This window comes from Leucoraja erinacea, chromosome 31 (assembly GCF_028641065.1).
Source record: "Leucoraja erinacea ecotype New England chromosome 31, Leri_hhj_1, whole genome shotgun sequence".
Taxonomy (NCBI): domain Eukaryota; kingdom Metazoa; phylum Chordata; class Chondrichthyes; order Rajiformes; family Rajidae; genus Leucoraja; species Leucoraja erinaceus.
The window spans coordinates 595,574-621,941 of record NC_073407.1 but is presented as its reverse complement, the minus strand read 5'-3'; the positions used below and the strand labels follow the sequence as shown (position 1 = coordinate 621,941).

General features: G+C 47.0%; 1 protein-coding gene across 2 annotated transcripts in view; it reads right to left on the bottom strand.

Moving 5' to 3' along the window:
• LOC129711815 (whirlin-like) overlaps positions 1-26,368 on the bottom strand; it is a 190,385-nt gene that overhangs the window by 118,209 nt on the left and 45,808 nt on the right. For both annotated transcript variants that reach the window (XM_055659749.1, XM_055659750.1), the window contains exon 3: positions 1,543-1,761. In XM_055659749.1, the coding sequence (XP_055515724.1) occupies positions 1,543-1,761 (219 nt within the window). The remainder of the gene's footprint in view (positions 1-1,542; positions 1,762-26,368) is intronic.

Below are 26,368 nucleotides of genomic sequence, written 5' to 3'. Positions count from 1 at the left end.
CAGCAGAATTTTAAAAACGTCCCACTTTCTAGACTTTACTTTTCCTTCTCCTTCAAACAACCTGTTCAAATCAACTTGAGCGAGTGACTGCCCAACACCATCAAAGTTGGCCTTGCCCCAATTTAGAATTTTAACTCGTGAGCCCCCCTATCTCTATCCATAACTATTTAAAATCTAATAGAACATTTGGTCGCTAGTTCCATAAGGTTCATCCATGAACACAATATTCACTTGCCCCCCCCCCCCAATTTCCCAAGAGTAGATCAAGCGTTGCCATCTCCCATGTAGGGTCATCTACATTTTGCCTTAGGTAACTTTCCTGAACACATTTGACAAATTCTGCCCATCTACACCTTTTGCACTATGAAATTCCCAGTCAATATTGGGAAAGTTAAAATTCCCTACTATGACAACCTTATTGGTCCTACAGCTGCCTGCAATCTCCTGACACATTTGCTCTTCTAACCCCTGTTGACCATTTTGCTGCCTATAGTGCACTTCCAACAAGGTGATCATAAGTGATAGGAGCAGAATTAGGCCATTCAGCCCATCAAGTCTACTTTGCCCCAATCAGTACCCCGTTCCTGCCTTCTCCCCATATCCCCTGACTCCGCTATTTTTGAGAGTGCTAGATAGGGCTCTTAAAAATAACGGTCAGAGGATATGGGGAGAAGGCAGGAACGGGGTACTGATTGGGGACGATCAGCCATGATCACATTGAATGGCGGTGCTGGCTCAAAGGGCCGAAGGCCTACTCCTGCACCTATTGTTTATTGTCTATTGTCAATAACGGTTGATCTATCTCTCCTTCTTAAACCCATTCTCTGTCTTCTCCCCATAACTCCTAACACCCGTACTAATCAAGAATCTATTGATCTGTGCCTTAAAAATATCCATATGTTAGATTTAAGGAGGTCGCATCAGTCGGAGCTTCTGAGGAACCAAATGCCAGCAGGAAAGAACTCAAGGATGATTAGAAGGGGCAAAAGGGGCCATGAAATGTCATTGGCGAGATAGATTGGGAAAATCCCAAGGCTTTTCATACATACGGTAAAAATGAGGATAACCAGGGAGAAGGTAGGAGCACTCAAGGACAAGAGTGAATCTATGTTTAGAGTCTGAGGATGTACGTAATATACTAAGCAAATAATTTGTATCTGTATTCACCTTGGAGGACAGCAAGATCAGTGTGGAGAATACAAATGTGCTTGGGCAGTTTGAGATCGAGGAAGAGGTGGAGCTGAAGCTCTTGAAGAGCATTAAGGTGCAAGCAAGATGCTTCATTGTATCTGTACCTCCCTATACCTGTGCATATGATGTTAAAGTTGACTTGAAACACATTCGTTGACATTTGAGTGTGGGCCTGTAGATAATGCCCTCCAATGTAACATAGAAAATGTTAGATGAGTGTAGAATGTAGAAGAGTGGTCCAATATTTGCCTCTCACTGAGATATTTGCTTCTTTCATATATGTAATTTTAACATCCACCAACAGGAAACAGTACGGTGCTGATGACCCAAGAAAGTTCTCATCCAATTTACCTTCTTCTCATCTCCATCTCGGAGCAGCTGAAGATGGCTCTTCCTCTCGCTCTCTTTACCCCAAATCGAGTTGCTTCTGTGCCCAATAAGAGCAGGTGGTGGTGAAACACTTCGACCCAATGGATCCACCCACGTGTAGATGTGATTGGTTACATATCCTCCTGGAATTCGACCAACCGAGCTAACGGATAGGATTAATTTTTTGGAACCTTTCAGCACCTGGGGAGCAACCAACATAAATTATGAATTGTACATATTTGTATGGGATCTCCATTTACAATGTTTATTTATAATAGATTGCGTGAAGGTGAGCTTTATTCATGACTATTCTCAGATCAGAAATGGGAAAATAAAAGACAAAAGGATGCATAATCAGGAAAAACAACACTCGCTGAGGAATCAATGGGAACCAGCACGTAAAAGCTTGTTGTAAATACTAGCTGTAAAATCATTCAAAACAAGGGCTCTCAGGGATGGAGACAAACAGCTATTGCTGCTGGAACAGTGAAGACTCAATAGGTTCTCCAATGCAAGTATCTGTCCACAACCAAAAGGTGCAGGTTGGCAAATTCCACAGTTCAGCACGATGTGTTGAGGAATACTGTGAATCATCTGTGTTCCACCGAGCATGCCAAAGGGATTTTACACAAGTTCCAGTCCCAAGATGTTGTGGGAATTGTGGGAAGCACTGAGCTGTTCTCCCATTTGGTTTTTCAACATGGGCAGCACTTCACTCTGTGGGGATCGAATGTTACTCCAGTGAATGTACCCTCTGAGCCAGGCGAAATATTCCTGGTGCAGGTGGCCCATAGAATCAAGAAAACAAGTCCTCTTAACACAAAGAAGAGCTTGTGAACTCAAGGCTACACTGCGACACCCTAATCTTTCTACAAGATTAAAGAAGCCTGTTTTTCAGTAGAAAGTTCCCAAATGGAGGATCACAATAGTTAACCCTGTGGACAAGTGTACGTGATTAACCTTTTCTATTATGCTATGAAAAATTATATAAAAATACTGCATGCTTTGAATAGAGAGAATAGTCTCTTGCTTGACTGTTCTTCTCTGACAAGTTACTGCTAAGTAGCTACATTTTGATAGTCACTCACGTCTTATGTAAATTATTCCAACAATGTTATGAAGCTGGAAAGATTCACGGCATTGTTTCATTCAAACTGTAAGGCGGGGTCGGCAACCCGAATGTGGCCCGTAACCCGAAATCATCCAGCACGCAGGCGGATTTTTTCCTGGTGGGCGCAATGGCGGTGCCGGCGAGCGTCGCGGAGCAGGGCCGAGTGCCGAGCTCTGGCTGTATCGCATCCTGTGTAAAGCCACCGGCACAGCCGCGCACCTGCTGTGTCTGGCCTTCACTGTCGGGGTTGTCAATAGGCAGGGGACGAGTGACTGTGAGTATTTGAGCCAAGGCAATGGTCCGTAGGTGCGCCATGCTCGTGAGCGCCCGTAACTAGGGGGCAGTGCTCAGGGTGGCGTCCTCGAAGGGGCGGGATCTATGTGAACACGTGATTCGATGCCTGGCATCCGGGGCGGGATCCATGTGAACACGTGGTAGATGTGGCCCGCCATCTGCTCACAGACATGCGTCCTGGCCCCCATGCAGAACAAGGTTGCCCACCCCTGTTGCAAGGAGAGGATTCTTTCCTCTGGAGTGTTGGAAGCTGAGGGGTTACATGCATACACTACCCTCTGTGTGAAAAGGATGACCCTCAGGTACCTTTTGGTATTTGGAACAAGCTGCGAGAGGAGTGGCAGAGGCAGGTACAATCAGAATGTTTAATAAGCATCTGGACATGTACATCTGCAGTAAGAAACATATAAACATAGAAAATAGGTGCAGGAGGAGGCCATTCGGCCCTTCGAGCCAGCACAGCCATTCATTGTGATCATGGCTGATCGTCCCCTATCAATAACCCGTGTCTGCCTTCTCCCCATATCCCTTGACTCCGCTAGCCCCTAGAGCTCTATCTAACTCTCTCTAAAATCCATCCAGTGACTTGGCCTCCACTGCCCTCTGTGGCATGGAATTCCGTAAATTCACAACTCTCTGGGTGAAAAAGTCTTTTCTCACCTCAGTCTTAAATGACCTCCCCTTTATTCTAAGATTGTGGCCCCTTTATTTCTGGACTTGCCCAACATTGGGAACATTTTTCCTGCATCTCGCATGTCCAGTCCTTTTATAATTTTATATGTTTCTATAAGATAGCCCCTCATCCTTCTAAACTCCAGTGAATAGAAGCCTAGTCTTTTCAATCTTTCCTCATATGACAGTCCCACCATCCCAGGGATCAATCTCGTGAACCTACACTGTACTGCCTCAATCACAAGGATGTCCTTCCTCAAATTAGGAGACCAAAACCGTACACAATACTCCAGATGTGGTCTCACCAGAGCCCTATACAACTGCAGAAGAACCTCTTTATTCCTATACTGAAATCCTCTTGTTCTGAAGGCCAACATTCCATTAGTTTTCTTCACTGCCTGCTGTCCTGTAAGCGAACTTTCAGTTACCGGTGTACAAGGACACCCACGTCTCGCTGCACCTCCCCCTTACCTAACCTAACCCCATTGAGATAATAATCTGCCCCCTTGTTTTTGCCGCCAAAGTGGATAACCTCACATTTATCTATATTATACTGCATCTGCCACGCATCTGCCCACTCACTCAACCTGTCCAGGTCACCCTGCAAGCTCCTAACAACCTCTTCACAGTAAGACAGCATGGTTACAGGCCCTTCAGTCCACCTTTTCCATGCCGACCAAGATGCTCCATCTAAGCTAGTCCCATTTGCCAGCATTTGGCCCATATCACTCTAAATTTTCCCTCGCCATGTACCTGTCCAAATGTCTATTAAATGTCGAAGATAGTCACAAAAAGCTGGAGTAACTCAGCGGGACAGGCAGCATCTCTGGAGAGAAAGAATGGGTGATGTTTCGGGTCAAGACTGATGTTAGGGGAGTAGGTGGTACATAGATAAGGAAGTGTATAGATAAGGAAACGTAAAGTATGAAAACAGTGTGGCGGCTCCCAAGGGTCGTGCCATCATACTGTCGAACCCCTCGGCACGGGAGTGGTTCAGTCTGGAGGCGGCCCTTAGCCAGAGGGTTTAAAGGCAGGGGATTGGGTGCCATCTTTCTCTTGTTTGGTCTTCCCTACAACCGGGAGGAACATAATTAAAGGTGCCTCTCAAAACACTGGACTTCGTGCTTCCTTTTGAGACCCACGCACCACATTGGTGACCCCCGACGCTCCATTGGCGTCATGATGGAGAAGAGAAAGCCCTACCTCCTCACAGGCTGGCCCGGCCCCGTCTCTGGACGCGGTCTCGGTGAAACTGCCCAACTTCCGGACCACCCGGCCGCTCATCTGGTTCCAGCAGGCGGAGGCCCAGTTCAACCTGCGGGGCATCATGGTTGATGCCACCCGTTTCTATTACCTGGTGGGGGCCCTCGACCAGGACAAGGTTGAAGAGGTCACGGACTTCCTCGCAGCCCATCGGGACACTGATAAATAACTTGGCTCAACACTGACGTTCCTGACAGCGCCATCCAGCTATCGGGGCGTCATTTACTCCGAGCGGACAGGACATCAGACTCTGGTAAGACCAGAGGGGGGGGGTCTGTGCATTTATGTAAACAAAGCATGGTGCACGGACTCCACCATCATCGAGAGTCACTGCTCAGCTAACCTTGAATTCCTCTTGGTTAGATGCAGACCGTTCTATCTGCCCAGAGAGTTCACCTCCACTGTTGTGACTGCAGCCTATATCCCTCCTGATGCTAATGCCAAGCTTGCAATGAAAGAGCTGCATACTGCCATTAGCAAACAACAGACTCACAACCCCGAGGCAGCCTTCATTGTTGCGGGTGACTTCAATCACTCCAACCTGAAGACTGTACTCCCCAAATTCCACCAACATGTATCCTTCCCCACAAGAGTAGACAAGACGCTGGACAAAGTCTACACCAACATGGCTGAAGCTTACAAAGCCATCCCCCTCCCCCACCTTGGTCAGTCTGATCACGTCTCATTGTTCCTGCTCCCTAAGTACTCCCCACTCATCAGACGGGTTAAACCAACTGTAAGGACAGTTAAAGTCTGGTCAGAGGAAGCGGACTTCACACTTCAGCAGTGTTTTGGAAACACTGACTGGAAGGCGTTTGCAGCCCAGGCCACCCTTGACTCTCACACGGACATTGATTCCTATACATCCTCTGTTCTGGACTTTATAAACTCCACCATCAATAGTGTCACCTCCCTCAAACAGGTGACCATATACCCGAATCAGAAGCCATGGATGAACAGCGAGGTCAGGCTACTGCTGAAAGCACGGGACACCGCTTTCAGGTCAGGCGATGCTCGAGCCTACAGTTCATCCAGGGCTAACCTGAAGAGGGGCATCAGGAAGGCCAAGCACTGCCATAAGCTCAGGATTGAGGAGCACTTCAACAACAACTCCGACCCCCGACGCATGTGGCAAGGCATCCAGGCCATCACGGACTACAGACCCTCCAACATCACCCCCCCATCCAGCGACGCCTCCTTCCTTGAGGAGCTTAATCACTTCTATGGCCGCTTCGACAGGGACAATCTAGAGACAGCCATCAAGGCTGTGCTACCTGCCGATCACCAACCCCTCACACTCACCCCCTACGACGTGTACGTGGCACTGAGTAGGACTAATGCACGTAAGGCTGCTGGCCCTGACGGCATCCCCGGGCGCGTGCTCAGTGCCTGTGCTGCGCAGCTGACAGACGTCTGGACTGACATCTTCAACCTGTCACTTGCCCAAGCAGTTGTCCCCACTTGCCTTAAAGCCACCTCCATCGTGCCAGTGCCAAAACACTCCACTGCGGCAAGCCTCAACGACTTCCGCCCAGTTGCACTTACCCCCATCATCACCAAGTGCTTCGAGAGGCTGGTCCTGGCACACCTCAAAAGCTGCCTACCCCCCACACTGGATCCCTATCAGTTTGCCTACCGCAAGAACAGGAGTACGGAGGATGCCATCTCAACGGCACTTCACTCCGCCCTCTCCCACCTTGACAACAGAGACACTTATGTAAGAATGCTGTTCATCGATTACAGCTCAGCATTCAACACCATTATTCCATCAAAACTGATCACCAAACTCGGTAACCTGGGCATCGACCCCTCCCTCTGCAACTGGATACTGGACTTTCTAACCAACAGACCCCAGTCTGTGAGGTTAGACAAGCACACCTCTTCAACCCTCACCCTGAACACCGGCGTTCCTCAGGGCTGTGTGCTGAGCCCCCTCCTCTACTCCCTCTTCACCTATGACTGCACACCTGTACATGGTACTAACACCATCATCAAGTATGCAGATGATACAACGGTGATTGGCCTCATCAGCAACAACGATGAGCTGGCCTACAGGGACGAGGTCCAGCACTTAGCAGCATGGTGCGCTGACAACAACCTGGCCCTTAACTCCAAGAAGACCAAGGAGCTCATTGTAGACTTCAGGAAGTCCAGAGGCGGCACGCACACCCCCATCCACATTAACGGGACGGAGGTGGAACGTGTTTCTAGCTTCAGGTTCCTGGGAGTCAACATCTCCGATGACCTCTCTTGGACCCACAATACCTCTACTCTGATCAAGAAGGCTCATCAGCGTCTCTTCTTCCTGAGGAGACTGAAGAAGGTCCATCTGTCTCCTCAGATCCTGGTGAACTTCTACCGCTGCACCATCGAGAGCATCCTTACCAACTGCATCACAGTATGGTATGGCAACTGCTCTGTCTCCGACCGGAAGGCACTGCAGAGGGTGGTGAAAATTGCCCAACGCATCACCGGTTCCACGCTCCCCTCCATTGAGTCTGTCCAAAGCAAGCGCTGTCTGCGGAGGGCGCTCAGCATCGCCAAGGACTGCTCTCACCCCAACCATGGACTGTTTACCCTCCTACCATCCGGGAGGCGCTGCAGGTCTCTCCGTTGCCGAACCAGCAGGTCAAGAAACAGCTTCTTTCCGGCGGCTGTCACTCTACTAAACAACGTACCTCGGTGACTGCCAATCACCCCCCCCGGACATTTATTATTTATTTTTTATTCAAATCGTTTGCTATGTCGCTCTTCAAGGGAGATGCTAAATGCATTTCGTTGTCTCTGTACTGTACACTGACAATGACAATTAAAATTGAATCTGAATCTGAATCTGAGGAGCTCCTGCTCCAGATTTATGGCCTAAGCAGGATGGAGCGTGCTGCTAGGATCCTGCATATGGAGGGCCTGGGCGACCGACGGCCATCTAGCCTCCTAAAGGAGACGGTGGCTCTACTGGATGGGCACATGCCGTGCCTGTTGTTCGAGTACACCTACCTGCATCTGCTGCAGGCCTACATTCGTCTGAAGCTCACAGACGCCTCCTTTGCTGACCTCAGGGCCCTCGGGAGGCGCGCCGACGCGCTGTGGATGGCGCGCCCTGATGACGTCAACGCGCTGGCTATTGGCAGGCGCGCCGATGACGTCACCCCGGCAGCTCCCGATTTCCTCCGGTGGGGTGGGGGAGCTGTGGAAGGAGTGACAGCTCGTAGGAGTGCCATCCACGGCCCACATCATGCGGCCTCTCTATCAACTTCTGGCGGGTGGGCAGAACAAGAACGTTGAATGGACCCACGAGGCAGGGGCAGCTTTTCACAGCGCAAAGGAGGCCCTTGCTCGTGCCGTACTGCTGGTGCACCCGCGGGAAGATGCCCCGACTGCTCTCACGGTGGACGCCTCGGAGTCGGCGGTTGGTGCTGTGCTGGAGCAACTGACGGGCGGAGGTTGGCGGCCCCTGGCCTTCTTCAGCCGGCACCTCAACCTCGCGCAGACCAAATACAGCGCGTTCGATCGCGAGCTCCTGTACCTGGCAGTGCGCCATTTTCGCTACTTCCTGGAGGGCCGCCCGTTCACCGCTTACACGGACCACAAGCCGTTCACTTTCGCCCTGGCAAAGGTTTCCGACCCCTGGTCCGCACGACAGCAGCGGCAATTGGCCTACATTTCGGAGTATACAACATCTATTCGCTACATCGAGGGGAAAGAGAACCGGGTGGCCGGCGCATTGTCCCGGCCCGCTATCAACGCCGTGTTCGAGGTGGCGCCCGGAATTGACTATTCTGCTCTGGCAGAGGCACAGCTCACGGACGATGAGGTGCCCGCCTACCGGACTGCCATCTCCGGCCTCCGCCTTGAGGATGTCCCTCTCGGTCCTGGGGGAGTGACAATCCTGTGCGATGTGTCGTCCGGTCAGCCGCGCCCCATCATCCCTGCCACCTGGTGCCGGAGGGTGTTCGAGATGATCCACGGACTGGCTCACCTATCAATCTGGGCGACAACGGCACTAGTGCCCGCTCGTTTCATGTGGCACGGTCTGCGCAAGCAGGTTGGCCATTGGGCTCGCACCTGCATTCCGTGCCAGACGGCAAAAATCCAGCGCCATGTCCGTGCGCCTCTCCAGGAGTTTGGTCTACCTCACCGGCGATTCGACCATCTCCACATAGACATTGTAGGGCCTCTCCCGCCGTCCCGGGGCATCACCCACCTTCTTACAATGGTGGACCGCTTCACGCGGTGGCCGGAGGCCATTCCGCTGGCCGATACTTCAACGGCTACGTGTGCTCGTGCGTTGTCCGCGCACTGGATTGCTCGCTTCTGGGTGCCGGCACACATCTCCTCAGACCGGGGGCCACAGTTCACCTCCGAGCTGTGGTCAGCCATGGCTCGCTTGCTGGGGGTGCGGCTACACCGCACCACGGCTTACCACCCGCAAGCTAACGGTCTGGTGGAGAGGTTCCACCGGCAGCTAAAGGCAGCACTGAAGGCACGACTCTCCGGCCCGGACTGGATGGACGAGTTGCCATGGGTCATGCTGGGCATCCGGACTGCTCCCAAAGAGGACTTGGCCTCATCATCGGCGGTGCTCGTGTACAGGTCGCCACTCACGGTGCCCGGGGAGTTCGTGCCGTCGGTGCCAGGGCAGCAGGGAACGCCCTCATCCACCCTAAAGCGCCTTCGCGAGCGAGTTGGCAGGCTTGCACCCGTCCCGACGTCCTTGAAGCCAGCACACCTGGACATTGACCAGCCGGTGCTGGTTGCCCAACCTCGGCCTCGAGGGCGCCCCCCTTCACGGCTCCCTCCGCCTGTCACTCCACCTGTCCTCCCGCCGTTCCCTCGACCATTCCCTCAACCTGTCCCTCCACCTATGCCTCCGCCAGCCCCACGATCGGCTGACTTCCGCATGCGGGCCAGGCGGGTCGTGCGCCCACCGGTGCGTTTCGTGCCTCTGGTTCAGGGGGGGGGGGGTCCTGTGGCGGCTCCCAAGGATCGTTCCATCATACTGTCGAACCCCTCGGCACGGGAGTGGTTCAGTCCGGAGGCGGCCATTAGCCAGAGGTTTTAAAGGCAGGGGTTTGGGTGCCATCTTTCTCTTGTTTGGTCTTCCCTACAACCGGGAGGAACATAATTAAAGGTGCCTCTCAAAACACTGGACCGTGCTTCCTTTTGAGACCCACGCACTACAACAGGACAGAGGGAATGGAGTTTGAGGAAAGTGTAGAATAGATCATTGTTAGTTGGGAGAAGGGGTGGGAGATTGCAACCTTCATGTGGTCCACCCTGTTTCGACGAATGCAATCAACCTGGCGTGCACAATCAAATAAGATCAAACAGAACAAGTTGTCCTACAACCTTAGGCTGTGCACGCCATACACAAGAAGAAGTTGGGAGAAGGTAACAACAAAGTAAACAGATAAAATGTAGTCAGAGAGAGTAAGACTGGTCGGAAAACTGGGAAGGGGTAGGGGATGGAGAGAGGAAAAGCAAAGGTTATTTGAAGTTAGAGAAGTCAATGTTCATACTACTGGGGTGTAAGCTGCCCAAGCAAAATATGAGGTGGTGCTCCTCCAATTTGTGCTGGGCCTCACTCTGACAATGGAGGAGGCCCAGGACAGAAAGGTCAGTGTGGGAATGGGAGGGAGAGTTAAAATGCTTAGCAACCGGAAGGTCAGGTATGCATGGGCGGACTGAGTGGAGGTGTTCAGAGAAATGATCGCCGAGCCTACGATTGGTCTTGCCAATATACAGCAATCTACACCTGGAACAGCGGATACAGCAGATGAGATTGGAGGAGGTGCAAGTGAACCTCACCTGAGAAGACTGTTGGGGTCCATGGACGGAGTCGAGGGGGGAGGTAAAGGGACGGGTGTTGCATCTCCTGCAGTTGCAGGGGAAAGTACCTGGGGAGTGGGTGGTTTGGATGGGAAGGGACGAGTTGAGCAAGGAGTTGCGGAGGGAACGGTCTCTGCGGAAAGCAGAAAGTGGTGGAGATGGGAAGATGTGACTAGTGGCGGGATCCTGTTGGAGGTGCCAAAAATGTTGGAGGATTATGTGCTGTATGCGACGGCTGATGGGGTGGAAGGTGAGGACAAGGGGGACTCTGTCCCTGTTACGAATGGGGGAAGTGGGAGCAAGAGTGGAGCTGCGGGATATCAAGGAGACACTAGTGAGAGCCTCATCTATAATGGAAGATGGGAACTCCCGTTCCCTAAAGAATGAGGACATCTCCGATGACCTGGTATGGAACACCTCATCTTAGGTGCAGATGTGTCATAGACGGAGGAATTGGGAGTTGGGGGATAGAGTCTTTGCAGGAAGCAGGGTGGGAGGAAGTGTAGTCTAGAGAGCTATGGGAGTCAGTGGGTTTACAATAGATGAGTTGGAAAGAACTACAGATCCTGGTTTAAATCGAAGGTAGACACAAAATGCTGGAGTAACTCAGCGGGGACAGCCAGTATCAGACTCAAGAAGAGTCTCGACCCAAAACGTTACCCATTCCTTGTCTCCATAGATGCTGCCTGTCCCACTGACTTACTCCAACATTTTACATCTACAGTTTCTAATGGATGTCAGTTGATAGTTTGTTTCCTGTGATGGAGACGGCGGGATCAAGAAACAGTAGATATCGGAGATAGTCCAAGTGAATTTGAGTGCATGATTATAAATTAGTAGTAAAGTTAATGAAGTCAGAGAGTTCTGCATGGGTGCCGGAGCTGGCACCGAAGCAGTTATCAATGTAGGGGACGTATAGTTCGGGGATAGGGCCAGTGTACGCCTGGAACAGTGATTGTTCGTCGTACCCTACAAATAGCAGACGTAGCTGGGGCTGGGGCATATTTACGCCTTGGATTTGGAGGAAGTGGGAGGAGTTGAAGGACTCCTATAAAATGGCGTTATTGTACCTTCTCAGCAGCTCACTCACTAGAGCAAAACATCCTCTGAGTGAAAAGGTTACCCCTCAGCTTGCTGTTAAATCTTTCCCCTCTCACCTTAAATCTATGTTGTCTCGTTCCTTCTTTAGCTACCTTGTGTGAAAGACTCCATGCATTCACCATATCAATTCATTCATGATTTTGTACACCCGTATAAAATCATTCTTAAGCCCCCTGTGCTCCAATGAATGAAATCCTAGCTTGCCCAATGTCTCCCTATATATCACGGACTATAACATCATTCCTGGAAATCTTCTCTGCACTCTTTCCTTCCGATTGCTGAGTGACCAAAACTGAACACAATATCCAAATGCGGCCTCACCAACGTCTTGTACAACTGTAACATAACATTCCAACCTTTATAGCTAAATTCTGACCGATGAAGTCCAATGTGCCTAAAGCCTCTTTATCACCCTATCATATATGCCTTTCAGTGAGTTGTGCACCTATACTCCAAGATTCCTCTGCTCGCCAACGCTCCCCGGGCCCCAGCATTCACTATATAGGTCCTGCCCTTGTTTTACTTTCCAAAATTCAACATCTCACACTTATCTGCATTAAACTCCATTAACCATTCCTCAGCCCACAGGATAGAGACTTACTAACATATTCAAGGAGGTGACCAAGAACCCGATGGTCACTCTGACAGAGCTCCAGAGTTCCTCTGTGGAGATGGGAGAAACTTCCAGAAGGACAACTATATCTGCAGCATTCCACCAATCAGGGCTTTATTGTAGAGTGGCCAGACAGAAGCCACTCCTCAGTTAAAGGTACATGACAGCCTGCTTGGAGTTTGCCAAAAGGCACCTAAACAAGATTCCCTGGCCTGATGAAACCAAGATTGAACTCTTTGGCCTGAATGCCAAGTGTCGCGTCTGGAGGAAACCAGGCACCGCTCATCACCTGGCCAATACCATATCTACGGTGAAGCATTGTGGTGGCAGCATCATGCTGTAAGGATGTTTTTCAGCGGTAGGAACTGGGAGACCAGTCAGGATCGAGGTAAAGATGAACGGAGCAAAGTATAGAGAGATCCTTGATGAAAACCTGCTCCAGAGCATTCAGGACCTCGGACTGGGGCAGACGTTCACCTTCCAACAGGACAACGACCTAAAGCTCACGTCCAAGGCAACGCAAGAGTGCCTTTTGACAAGTCTGTGAATGTCGGTAAGTGGCCCGGCCAGAGCCCGGACTTGAACCCGATCGAACATCTCTAGAGGGATCTGAAAATAGCTGTGCATCGACACTCCCCATCCAAACTGACAGAGCTTGAGAGGATCTGCAGAGAAGAATGGGATAAATTACCCAAATACAGGTGTGCCAAGCTTGTAGCATGATACCCAAGAAGACTTGAGGTTGTAATCACTGCCAAAGGTGCCTCAATAAAGTACTGAGTAAAGGGTCTGAATACTGATATTTCAATTATATATTTTTAATCATTTTTAATTATTTTGCAAAAATTTCTAAACACCTGTTTTCACTTTTTTATTGTGGGCTATTGCGTGTAGATTGCTGATTAAAAAAAGAATATAATCCATTTTAGAATAAGGCTGTAACGTAACAAAATGTGGAAAAAGTGAAGGGGCCTGAATACTTTCTGAATGCACTGTATATCTTATCCTTCAAAGGCAGCAACAGATGACCTCAGGCGAGGTTTTCCATTCGGCCGATTGAGATAGGTGAAGGGCCCAAGCGGGATACATAGTTGCGAACTGCGAAGCTGGTGAGGGAGGGAGGGGGTGGGAATGGAGTGGGGCAGAAACTGGTGCAAGGTCAGCCAAGTTTCAGGGGACAAAGGGGGGGGCAGGGGGGGGGGGGGGGGGGAATAAGGAGGGGCAGGGTAATGTTGGAGGGAGAAAGGTGAAGGTAAAGGGAGATGCTGCTTGACCCACTGAGTTACTCCAGCATTTTGTATCTATTCATCAAACCATATGAAGATAGATATCAAATGCTGGAGTAACTCAGCGGATCAGGCAGCATCTCTGGAGAAAAGGTCGAAATGTTTGGGTCGAGACCTTACCACACTATCTACTTGTGTTGTTACATTCATAGTGTTATTGACTTAGACTCCTGACAAGATCCTCCTGTACATCAATGCTGTTGAGGGTCATGCTTTAATTATATATTTTCCCTTACATTTGACCTTTGAAAATGTGTTCCAGGTTCAGGCAGAGGCTGGAGACTTTGATTGTTTTCTCTGGAATGTCAGAGGTTGAGGAGAGATTTGATAATTATATAAAATTATGAGAGTCATAGATAGGGTAGACAGTCTAAACCTATTTCCCAGGGAGGGAATGTCCAACATTAGAGGGCTTAACTATAAAATAAGAGAAGGAAAGTTTAATGGAGATGTGTGAGATATTTTTATTCCCACAGAGACTGGTAGGCATCGCTATGATTCGTGATGGAGACAGATATGATAGTGTCTATAGAGGCTTTTAGATAGGTACATGGCAGTGCAGGGCATTGAGGGATGTGGATCATGTATGGATCAATTTAACTCGGCATCATGTTCGGCAAAACTATTATTGGACAAAAGGCCTGTTCCTGTGCTGTACTATTCTATGTTCCATGTATCTTACACTTGCTCAGATGAAACTATTTTTGCCATTCCTTCACCCATTTCTGTAGCTAATCTATATCCTACTGTAGACTTTGACACCATTCCTCACAATCTGCGACCCAGGCAATCTTGGTATCATCTGCAAACGTACTAACCAACACTGTCAAAGACTACATTTACGTCTAAGTCATATAAATTAATATGTATATGCCAAACAGCAGAGGTCCCAGCATATACCCTTGCAGAACTGGTCACAGAACTCCAGTTCTAAATATTGTCCTGCCACCACAGATAATCCATGGAATTATAGACCACTGGTCTATAATTCCATGGATTATCTTCCCTTCTTTAATAAACAAACATTAGCTACTCTCCAGCCCTCCAGGACCTCACCTGTGGCTGGAGAAGACACAAAGATTTTCTAGACTCCTTCAATCTCTTCTCTTGCCACTCTCAATTACCTGGGATAGATCTCATCAAGTCCTGGGCATGTATCCATCTTAAAGCTCTTCAAGAGCCTCCAACACCTCCTCCTCCTTAATCTCAAACAGCCCTTGCAGTTTAATATTCTCCACACCAAACTCACTGTCCTCCGTGTTGTTCTCCTTTGATGAAAACAAATGCAAAGTACTCATTTAGTACCTCACCTCCATTCCTAGACTCCAAAAATAAATTCCCTCCTTTATCCTTGAGCAGTATAAAAAACTTTTGGGATCTTTTTTTAATCCAATTTGCCAAACCTATTTCAAGGCCCCCTTTCGCCCTCCTAATTACCCGCTTGAGTTATTTCCTCCTTTCTTTGTTCATCAATGGCCCTGTTTGATTCCATCCTCTTAAACCTTTCATGTGCTTCCTTTTCGTTTTTGGCCAAATTTACAATCTCGATGGTCATTCAAAGTTCCTTTACTTTGCCATCCTTATCCCTTATCCTTACTGGAACATGCTGTTTCTGAACCGATCAACTGGCCATTAAACGACTTCCATGTGTCAGATGTGGATTTAACCAATAACAACTTCTCCCAGTGTACCTCCCGTTATCCGGCCTAATAACTTTGTAGTCTGCCTCATTCCAATTTAGTACCTTTCCGCAAGGTCCAGCCTTCTCCCTATTCAAAACAATCCAAAAATATATGGAGTTACGGTCACTATCCCCAAAATGCTCTTCCTGTGAAACACCAGTCACTTGGCAAGGCTCATTTCCCAACACAATGTTCCCATTTTCTGGTTAGACCATCCACATACTGTTTCAAGAAATCCACTTGGATACATCTCACAAATTCTGCCCCATCTAAGCCTTTGGCACTGCGCAAGTCCTCAAGTGATGTTAAGCCCACTGGTCTAAAGTTCCCAGGTTTGCAGCCCATCTTAAATAGAGGCACAGCATTAGCCATCCTCCAGTCATCTGGCACCTCATCCATGTCTAACAATGATTCATACTGTATATGTCCATCAAGACACCTGCAATTCCTTCTCTGTCGTACATTTTTATTGCCAAATAAAGTCAAATTCCAGTTTTATTTGCATGAGTTTGGGGATTGGTTATGTACTTACACTAATTATTCTATAGATTAATGCCTTGGTGGCTTTACTATCCTTTCTGGAGCATTTTATGGAACAATACAATTCTGATTGGTCCGAGTCACAGACATAATGCAAACTATTAAGCATTTCTAATGAATATTTCACAGATATATTAATGTCAGTTGGATGACCCATCAGTCCGCTGTAATGTTGTGAATCTTTACACTGGCAGCTAACAGGTTACCTAACAATACTCACCTTTATTCCACTTTACCAGACATAATGAAGCTACAGTAAACCCATTGAACTTACAATCTTTTTTAAAAATTCAGGAGATAGTTAGTATGGCTATAAGATCTATATGTATAGGTCACAACAAGAGCAAGAATACAGGTTACTAAGTTAAAGTATTATCGAGAGACAAAGTACAGAACGAGGCCCTTTGGCATTCTGTGTCTGCACTGACCAGTATCCACCCATTTTTATGAATCCTACATCAATTCCATGTTTTACTCCCGCCACATTTTCATCATTCACTCCCACCAGGGACCACTGACAGTTGCCAATTGACCCATCTACCCAACCCATTATTGGATTGTCCCTAACAACCCATATATTCACAGGATGATCGTATACATCTCCATAAATCTCTTATGGACTTGGTCTGCTCCATGACGACTTTCATCGTCACCCTGAATGTGGGAAACATTCAAAAGAGAAATTACAAGAATTCAGGAATAACGTGCCTGTAAGGGTGAAAGCCTGAGGTAATAAATATCAAAAACCCTGGATACTGAGGGTGGAATGAAGAGGAAAACGAAGAGACATAGATAGTATATATATATATATAGAGAATTAAAGGCAGGGCAAGACTGTCAAGAGTATATAAAATGTAGGATGATGAGTCAAAAGGATCACAAAAATATTACTGGCAGACAGAAAGTTAATCCAAGTACATTAAGGGCAAAAGAAGAAGCAGGGAAAGAGTAGGTCCATGAGGAATATTAGGTGCAGTCTGCACATGGAGCTAGGAGGCATATGTGAGGTTCTAAATGAATACTTTTCATGGGTGTTCATAAAGGAATTGGACTTTATAGTTGGAGAACTCAGCGAGGGGAAGGCGATGTTCTAGTGCATCTCATAGACTCATACAGCACAGAAGCAGCCCCGTCAGCTCAACCCATCCATGCCAGCCAAGATGCCCCATCTAAGCTTATCCCATATGCCTGCATTTGGCCCATATCCCTCTAAACCTATCCATGTATCTGTCCAAGCATCTTTTAAATATTGTCAGTGTACCTGACTCAACCATATCCTATGGCAGCTCATTTCATTTACTCACCATACTCTACATTCACACTATCAATTCCCCTCATGATTTTATACACCATTATAAGATCACCCCATAGCCTCCAGCATGCTGAATAAAATCCTAGCTTGCCCAATCTCCTGCTATAGCTCAGATTCTCTCTATATATAAATGGAAGGTACTCAATGCCTTAGTGGCTCAAACTCCAAAAGAGGTTGCTGGGGCTCTGTCTCAGATTTTCTATCTTCAGTGGACACCAGACGACTGGAGGATGGCAAGTGTTATTCTTCTTTTCAAAAAGAATAGCAGAAAAATCCTGGTAATTATAGATCTGAGCTCAACATCACTGAGAGAGAAGCTATTGGAAAAATATGTGGGGGATGGAAATAATAAACATTTGGAGATGCAGGGATTAATCAAATATGGCTTTGTCAAGGGCAGATCTTCTATGATGAATCCAAATTATTTTTTTGAGGAATTAACAAAGTATACAGCTAAGGGCAGTGCAACCCTGCTGCTTTATCAATAGTCCTATTGAAAGAGACCCATTGAAAGCAGCAACCATATTATCACAGCTTTGCTTTAAGTTTAATGAAGTTCAAAGCAAAACATAAATGTTGTAGTGAAATGCATTTAAAATAGAAAGATGAAACGAGAACTTACCGTTTGAAGTTTGATCTTTATTTTATGAGAAGTTGAAGTGAGGGAATACGTGAAGAGCCCGCCAGCCCGCATGCGCATTAATCTTCAGAGCAACTGTATGAACTACAGACCAGTTGCAGAACTTAAACTAGAGAAAGACTAACGAGACTAGAGTTACCGGTGATCTTTTATGAGAATCAGGGTTGGGAGTGGAGGGCACGTATTCCCTCACTTCAACTTCTCATAAAATAAAGATCAAACTTCAAACGGTAAGTTCTCGTTTAATCTTTCTATTTTATTTTGAAGTCACGTGAGTAACTACATGAAGCCTTCAAAGCTCTGTGGTTTCATGCAGTAACCCAATACGTGTGTGAAACACTTAAGCAGATAAAACCATAAATGGTAGAAAACATGGGTTATTAATACCATGACGTTTACTTGCATACATGGCCATTGCTCTTAATCGGACCATAGTCCCAATTGGCTTTTGAGTTAGACAATAACTCATGCAACACTGTTCAGAATACTATCTGCAAATATCCAGACATATTCAACCAAATTTTATAACTTCTGAACACGCACTATGTAAGCCTTTCCAAATCCAGCGACGCTGTGGGATGAGCGCTCCGGAGCTTACGGCGGGAAATATCCCGCTTCTATTGGCTGCTAGCTGGGGGCGTGAGCCATCAGCAAGAGTTTCTACAACCGGCTGAGAGAGCGCTGCAGAGCTTACTGCACGGCGAATAACAATGAAGGGACTAAAACTAAAGTTACCCCTTTTCATAAAATCTCCAAATACTGTACTAAGCAAGCAAGCTCAGTGTACCTACAGTAGTCACCTGGGTTGACGTTTTTAGTTTCATCACATACACATCGGACTGGAAGATATGCACCAGTACTGAAATGAAAAGTGGCAATGCTCACAGATTTGTGCAAAAAACAAACAAACAGAATGGAACAGAATCACATATTCTTTTACATATTACATATTGTGGGAGGAAGGAAAACGGGGAAAAAAACCCTCAAAAAACTCAGTAGAATGGAAGAAAGTTAGTCACTGGTGAGGTAGGAGTTTACAGTCCTTATGGCCTCTGGGAAGAAACTCCTTCTCAACCTCTCCGTTCTCACAGCATGGCAACAGAAGCGTTTGCCTGACCGTAACAGCTGGAACAGTCCATTGCAGGGGTAGAAGGGGTCTCCCATGATCTTATTGGCTCTGGAGTTGCACCTTCTGATGTATAGTTCCTGCAGAGGGGCGAGTGAAGTTCCCATAGTGCGTTCCGCCGAAGGCACTACTCTTTGCAGAGCCTTCTTGTCCTGGGCAGAGCAGTTCCCAAACCAAATCGTGATATTTCCGGACAAGATGCCGGAGTAGAGCACTGGGTAGAGCACTGAGTAGAAGCACTGGAGGATTCTCAGAGACACTCTGAATTTCCTCAATTGCCTGAGGTGGTAAAGGCGCTGCCTTGCCTTACTCACGAGTGCTGCAGCGTGTGATATCCATGTCATATCCTCAGAGATGTGGACTCCCAGGTATTTAAAGCAGCTGACCCTATCCACATTATCCCCGTTAATCCTCAATGGTGTGTACGTCCTCGGATGATGTGCCTCCTAAAGTCCACGATCAGCTCCTTAGTTTTTTTGATGTTCAAGAGGAGGCTGTTATCCTGACACCAGAGTGCCTGATCAGCCACCTCCTCCCGGTAGGCCTTCTCATCGTTGTCTGAGATCAGGCCCACCACCACAGTGTCATCAGCAAACTTGATTATCGAGTTGGAGCTGAACCTAGCCACACAGTCATGTGTGTACAGGGAGTACAGTAGGGGGCTGAGGACGCAACCCTGGGGGGGGATCCTGTGCTCAGGGTGAGGGACTTCGATGTATTTCCCCCCATCTTGACTACCTGGGGCCTGGTGGAGAGAAAGTCCAGGACCCAGGCACACAGGGGGGTGTTGAGCCCCAAATCCAGTAGCTTCGCGGCCAGTCTGGTGGGGACTATTGTGTTGAAGGGATACCTGTATACATAATAACACCCCCAATCTCTGATCTGGTGGGTATGCTGTCAACTCCAAATGTACGCAACCATGCCCGTTTTGCTTTATGAGATCATTCCCATAACAAGCTACCCTAATGTCAGTTATGACCCAGACACCGGGCCAGAGATTGAATAAAGACTGTGTTCTTTGTGCTGAAATCAGTTGCTAAAAGCATAATCAACTGAAACGATACTGCTCCCATTAGGAATACAGTAGATGAATATCTGCATAATAATTTACTGATATATATTGCACTCTACGATGAAGGTAGGCTTTTAGAGCGGTCATATAAAAAACACCTTGCATAACGTTAGTGAACAGCAGGTGAATAGCCAATCATTTATTGTCCCACTTATGGAATTATAAAGAATGACAAAACAGCACAAGCAGTGTCAATTGTGCCATCACATAATTGCTTCTCTAAGCCCAAACTGAAAGCAACACAAACCTCTGTTACTTCCGTTTAAAATTAACTCACCTATCTTGTTCACAAACTTCCCACACAATTGTGGAGATCTAGCTGCCCGAGAAAAAGGCTGCACCAGCCATCGCTCATGACTTCGAGTAAATAGGAGCTTCTTCAGCCACTTTACCATGGCCTGAATGAATAGGCAAAGTTGGCACAATTAAGTTTCATGTTGCCTCATCCTTAATATAGTAAGAGGCATCTACTGATAAACCCCTAAGTCTTATCAGCTGTAAATTTTGCATGTCATCTGAACCTTGATGACACAATGCCCTTTGATCTGAGTAGGGCAGCATTAGCTTCCACCGCAACAGCGACGAACGGGAGTACGGGCGCTCCCGCTACAAGCTGAAAGATCGGACTGCTGGGTAAGTGCTTACCCACAGGTATTGCCAAACTTGCTCTTCTTTGTGCACCGGGGGAAAACTGGAAAGAGCAAAGCAGCACAGAGGAAAACAGCCCCCGTTCGACTCCAGGGAAGGAGCGTCCCATCTGTGGAGGGGGCGAGAGCACGGGTACCGAGCCGAAGCCCAGTCCGCTAGAGCTGCCTGACTAACAGCAGCGGACTGGAGGGAAATCAACATACAAACCGACCAGTAATCCCTGCATACTCCGACAAGGAGACTCGCCGCCCGAGAACGGCAGAGGCAGCCGCTTGAGCAAAGTTGGCGACCAATCATCGGGCTGGAGACAGACACACGGAAGACGGACAGACCGGCTCATTCAGAGAGACAGCACTTCAAACTACCGCCCTAGAGCGAGAAACTGTCTGTCTCCAAGCCTTAGACAAAGGTCATGGAGCAAAAAACTCCAGCGAGACTTGCCTCAGGAGCTGGGGCAAGCTCGCCAAGGGAGCACAAACACTCCCGCTCCAGTGCACTAACAGCACTGGCCATCTCCCTCATCAGAGGAGATCGGTGGCGACCAGGGCTGGGCTGGTCAAGAAGAGGGGTCACTGGCTGAACAACATCGGGAGTATGCTTGAGGTACAGGATCAGGAAGAGCTGCTGGGTGTGAGATACCGCTACGTGGCTACACCACGAGCGAGATGGCCGTTACAGCCTAATCTGGCGGCCAGCTTACTACCTGTCTTTTCTAAAAACCTCTCCAAGACAGGTAGTCATGAGGCGTTGGACTTTATCACGCCTCCCCAAAATTACATCTGCTCGAAGTGCCTACCATTGTTGGGGGTACATTGAGCAGGGCATTTAAAAACCCAAAATCTTAATTTGCAATATTGATACCCCTGACGTCGGCTATCATTTCACATGCTCATTCCAGAGGGGCAGGGTAGTATGGCAAAACACCTGACCCTACTGTTCAACACAGTATGCGATCTGCAACCTCTCGAAGGAAGTCATAAAACCTGCCCTCAACCTAAAAAATTCACAGGACTGTGAGAACGCCGACCTCACAACCACAGATCCTGCTATCTGGCAAAGTTACCAAACCGAGCCTAAAAACTGGACGAAATGTCCAAGATATTCGGCATCATGAGGGCAGGACATGGAATGAGCAAACCACACAAAACCAGACAGCAGTACCTCCATGCATCCACCAGTAGGCGTCTACTTTATGGTACTGGTGAAATCTCGGTATGCCAGTCCCCGCAAGCCTTTTCAGGACAGGGCCCAGAGCGGGCCCCATGGAAAATGCGCCACCCCCCAACAACGCCATCCCAACAGACAAGGAACCAGAAACCGAAGACATTAACACACCACTAAACAAGAGTGGAGGTAGGTGAGTATGGTTCCTACCATCACATAAAAGGTGAAGGGTTTGTGCTAACAGGGGGGGGACCGTACCTGGGTTTGGAAGCATGAAGAACTATCACACTTGGTAATTATACCAAAAGTATTCAAGGACAAAAATTGAATTAAGAAAACTTGCCACCAGTTCAGCATGCACCCCAAAGGAGCTTTTTCCTCCCACTAAAAAGGAAACATGAGGGAGAAGCTGAACTGGAGAAGACATACAAAAGGGTCATAAAGAAGTCTAAATATGAACCTTTGGAACCGTATTAAATTTACCAAAAAACCCAAAGATGGTGAATGTCGCACCATCATTGACTTAGCCACTTGAATATTTTCACCAGGTATACACACTTTAATGGAAAACTTTGTAACTGCCAAACGTGGATTTCCTTAGGATACTTTATGGTAGGCATCGACTTAAAAGATGCATACTATTCAGTACCCAATTATAAAGATCTTCAGAGATACCTAAAATTTACCTGGATGGGGTAACTATGGCAGTATAAATTATTGACTAATGGGCTAAATATGAGCCAAAACTGTTTTCCAAGATATTCAAACCAGCCCTGACACTATTAAGGAAACATATTGTCATGGCATATCGCGATGATATTTAACGACAGACAAAAACCATGGAAATAGCTAAATCAGCAGCATTACCTACTATAAACTTATTTAGCCTGGGCTCTGTCACACTATCCAGATAAATCTACGTTGACACCATCCACAACTATGGATTATCTGGTATTCAATAACTCAATCCACTTGTCTATAACGTTGCCAAAAGGAGAGTCAGCGTAATTGGCACAAACCTAACAAATTAATGGTTAACAATCAACCAACCATTCGACAAAGTGGCAAGAGTAATTGGGAAATTAGTAGCAGCATTACAAGCTACTTAACTTGGACCTTTGCATTGGAGCTAAGGTGCTAGTGTTTAAACAAAATAACCCATATCCAGAACAGGTGGTAAATGGACTAATCTGGAGTCATCATCATTACAGACACTGGACATAAAACCTAGTTGGAAATGTTGGATGCGTTCTATGGGTTAAAAGCATATTGTTCAATAGTGCACCATTCGGCATGTTCATTTATAAATTGCACTGTCAACACGATGCCAGCATCCCACCGCATGTCCACAAGGAAACAATACTTGTCGAACATCAAGAAGTGGGAAAGACACTGTTCGAATACAGGAACTACATATTCAACTACTACAACAAACAATGTACTGGAGTTCCTGGCAGGCCTTCACCACAATGAAGGACTCAGCTACAGCACCATTAACACAGCCAGAAGTGCTCTACTTAATTCAGGCACCAGGACAACAGGCCATAGGGTCCCAACCGCTGGTGATCAAACTCATGAGAGGCATATTCAACTCTAATCCCCCAGACCTAGGTACACCCAAATCTAGGATGTCAGTGTGGTCCTGACATACCTTAGGGGATGGTCACCAGCCAGGTCCCTCACCCTGGAACAGCTAACCCTGAAGACGGTCATGCTGATGGCACTTGTCTCAGCACAAAGAGTCCAGTCCTTCCATCTACTACGATTGGACAATATGGTTATAACACCAGACCGTGTCTCATTTACCATTCGGGGTTGGTCAAACAGAGCAGACCAGGAACATCAGTTCCAGTCATGGAATTCCGGGCATACCCACCTGAACCACGGTTATGTGTCATGACCCACTTATTGAATTACATCGACACAACAAGAAATCCCCGAAGGAGAGGAAAAGCTTTATGGGTCAGCCACAAGAAACCTCATGGTCGGGTGACGAGCCAAACTATCTCAAGATGGCTCAAGCAGGTACTGGGAGCTGCTGGAGTAAATACTAATGTGTACAAATCTCATTCCACCAGGGCAGCATCCACATCGGCGGCTAAGAGGATGGACACGCCTATGGACCACATCCTGGCTACAGCGGGGTGGTCTAGGGAGAAAAAAGTTCCAACATTTTTTATAACAAGCTGCTGGCAGAACCTGTATCGTTTGCAGAAAAAGTATTAGAATCTGTAAATATATAAATTAAGCCTGGGGGAGCATTTTGCTTTGTTATTGTTTAAATAACACCATTATTGTTTTTACAAACAGATCATGGTTGATTACGATAACATACTTCCTCCCTCGAATGACTTCGGCAGCGAGTGAAGTATGAACTGTTACACGGTTTGAAATCACAGAGCTTTAAAATCTTCACGTAGTCACTCACGTGACTCCGAAGTAAAATAGTAAGATTAAACGAGAACTTACCAGTTCGAAGTTTGATCTGTATTTTATGAGGAGTTACGATGAGGGATTACGTGCCCTCCGCTCCCACCCTCAATTATAGCGATCAACTGGTATTTAAGTTCTCCTTTTCTTTCCTATGTTTATTTCAATTATTGTGTCTTCTGTGATTCCACACCGCTACTTTGAAGTATGTCGCGCATGCGTGCTGGACGGGTTCTTCACGTAATCCCTCATCGTAACTCCTCATAAAATACAGATCAAACTTCGAACTGGTAAGTTCTCGTTTAATCTTACTATTAAACTTCTATTTATGCTTTATCTGATGGGATAAATTGCAGACTTGATTTTTTAAATCTCAACATTTTGTAGCATTCCTAATTTATGCACTACATTATCATTTTTTTTCAACAATGACTCCAGACTGTTGTGATTCCATTTATAAACATTCTTTTACTTTGATCTCATTATTGTGTAACATTGTTACCTTTAAGTTTAAGTTTATCAGTGTCAGGAGTACCGAGGTAGAAAACTTTGATTTGCATGCTATCCAATCAGATCAGATAATTATATACATAAATACAACTACAGTGCCCTCCATAATATTTGGGACAAAGACCCATCATTTATTTATACCTGTATGTCTCTGTATCCCACAATTTGAGATTTGTAATAGAAAAAAATCACATGTGGTTAAAGTGCACATTGTCAGATTTTAATAAAGTCCATTTTAATACACTATGGTTCCACCATGTAGAAATTACAGCAGTGTTTATATATAGTCCCCCCATTTTAGGGCACCATAATGTTTGGGACACATGACTTCACAGGCATTTGTAATTGCTCAGGTGTGTTTAATTGCCTCCTTAATGCTGGTATCAGCACCTCGTCTTTCCTCGAGTCTTTCCATCACCTTTCGAAACTTTTATTGCTGTTTATCAACATGAAGACCAAAGTTGTGCCAATGAAAGTCAAATAAGCCATTATGACTGAGAAACAAGAATAAAACTGTTAAGAGACATCAGCCAAACCTTAGACTTACCAAAATCAACTGTTTGGAACATCATTAAGAAGGGAGCGAGACCAGAATCATGGAACACAGGAGATACGTGATTGAGGGATCCATCTAGGACAGCAAGGGGTAAAGCTATATTTACTAAAGAATGAATAGGAATGGTTAACGCAGGCAGGTGGGATTAATGTAGATTGGGATCTTGGTTGGGATGAGAAAGTTGGGCTAAAGGGCCTATTTCCATGTTGTATGACTCTAATAAGGACATCTTGTATGCCCTAGAATGTAAAGCCGCATGTTGGGAGCAATGCGGCTGAGATGGAGGAATTGAGAGTTGGAGGTAACATCTTTGCAAGAGGCAGGGCGGTAGGAAGTGTGGTCCAGAAAACTGAGAGACGGTGGGTTCGTAGTAGACATCAGTCGATAGTCTCTCCCTTGTAATGGAGGTGGGAAGGTCAAGAAAGTGAAGAGATGTGTCAAAGATAGTCCAAGGGAATTTGTGGGTTGGGTGGAGATTGGTAGTAACATTAACAAATTCAACGTTCAGCATGGGTGTAGGAGGCAGCATCAATCATCAACATGGCTTAGAAAAAAAATTGGGGGATAGGGCCAGTGTACTATTACAAGGATGGTTTGACATAACCAACAAAATGGCAGGTATAGCTGGGACCCAAGCAAGTGCTGTGGCTACACCTTTACCTTAAACAAAGTGAGAGAAGTCAAGAGAGAGGTTGTTGTGAGTGAGGACATGGTGGAGCAGAGTATTAGCAGAGGGAAAATTCTGTTCAATGAAGAACCAGAGGACCTTTCTGGTGGGGGTGGAGGTGTAAAGGGACAGGATGTCTGGTAAAGTCGAGGCAATGGGCGTCTAGAAATTGAAACTTACTTGATTGTGTGTGTGTGTGAGGTGTCTCAGATATAGGGCAGAATAGACTGGACAAGGTGGGAAAGGATAGAATCAAGGTACAGGTGCACAACCTTTTATCCGAAAGCCTTGG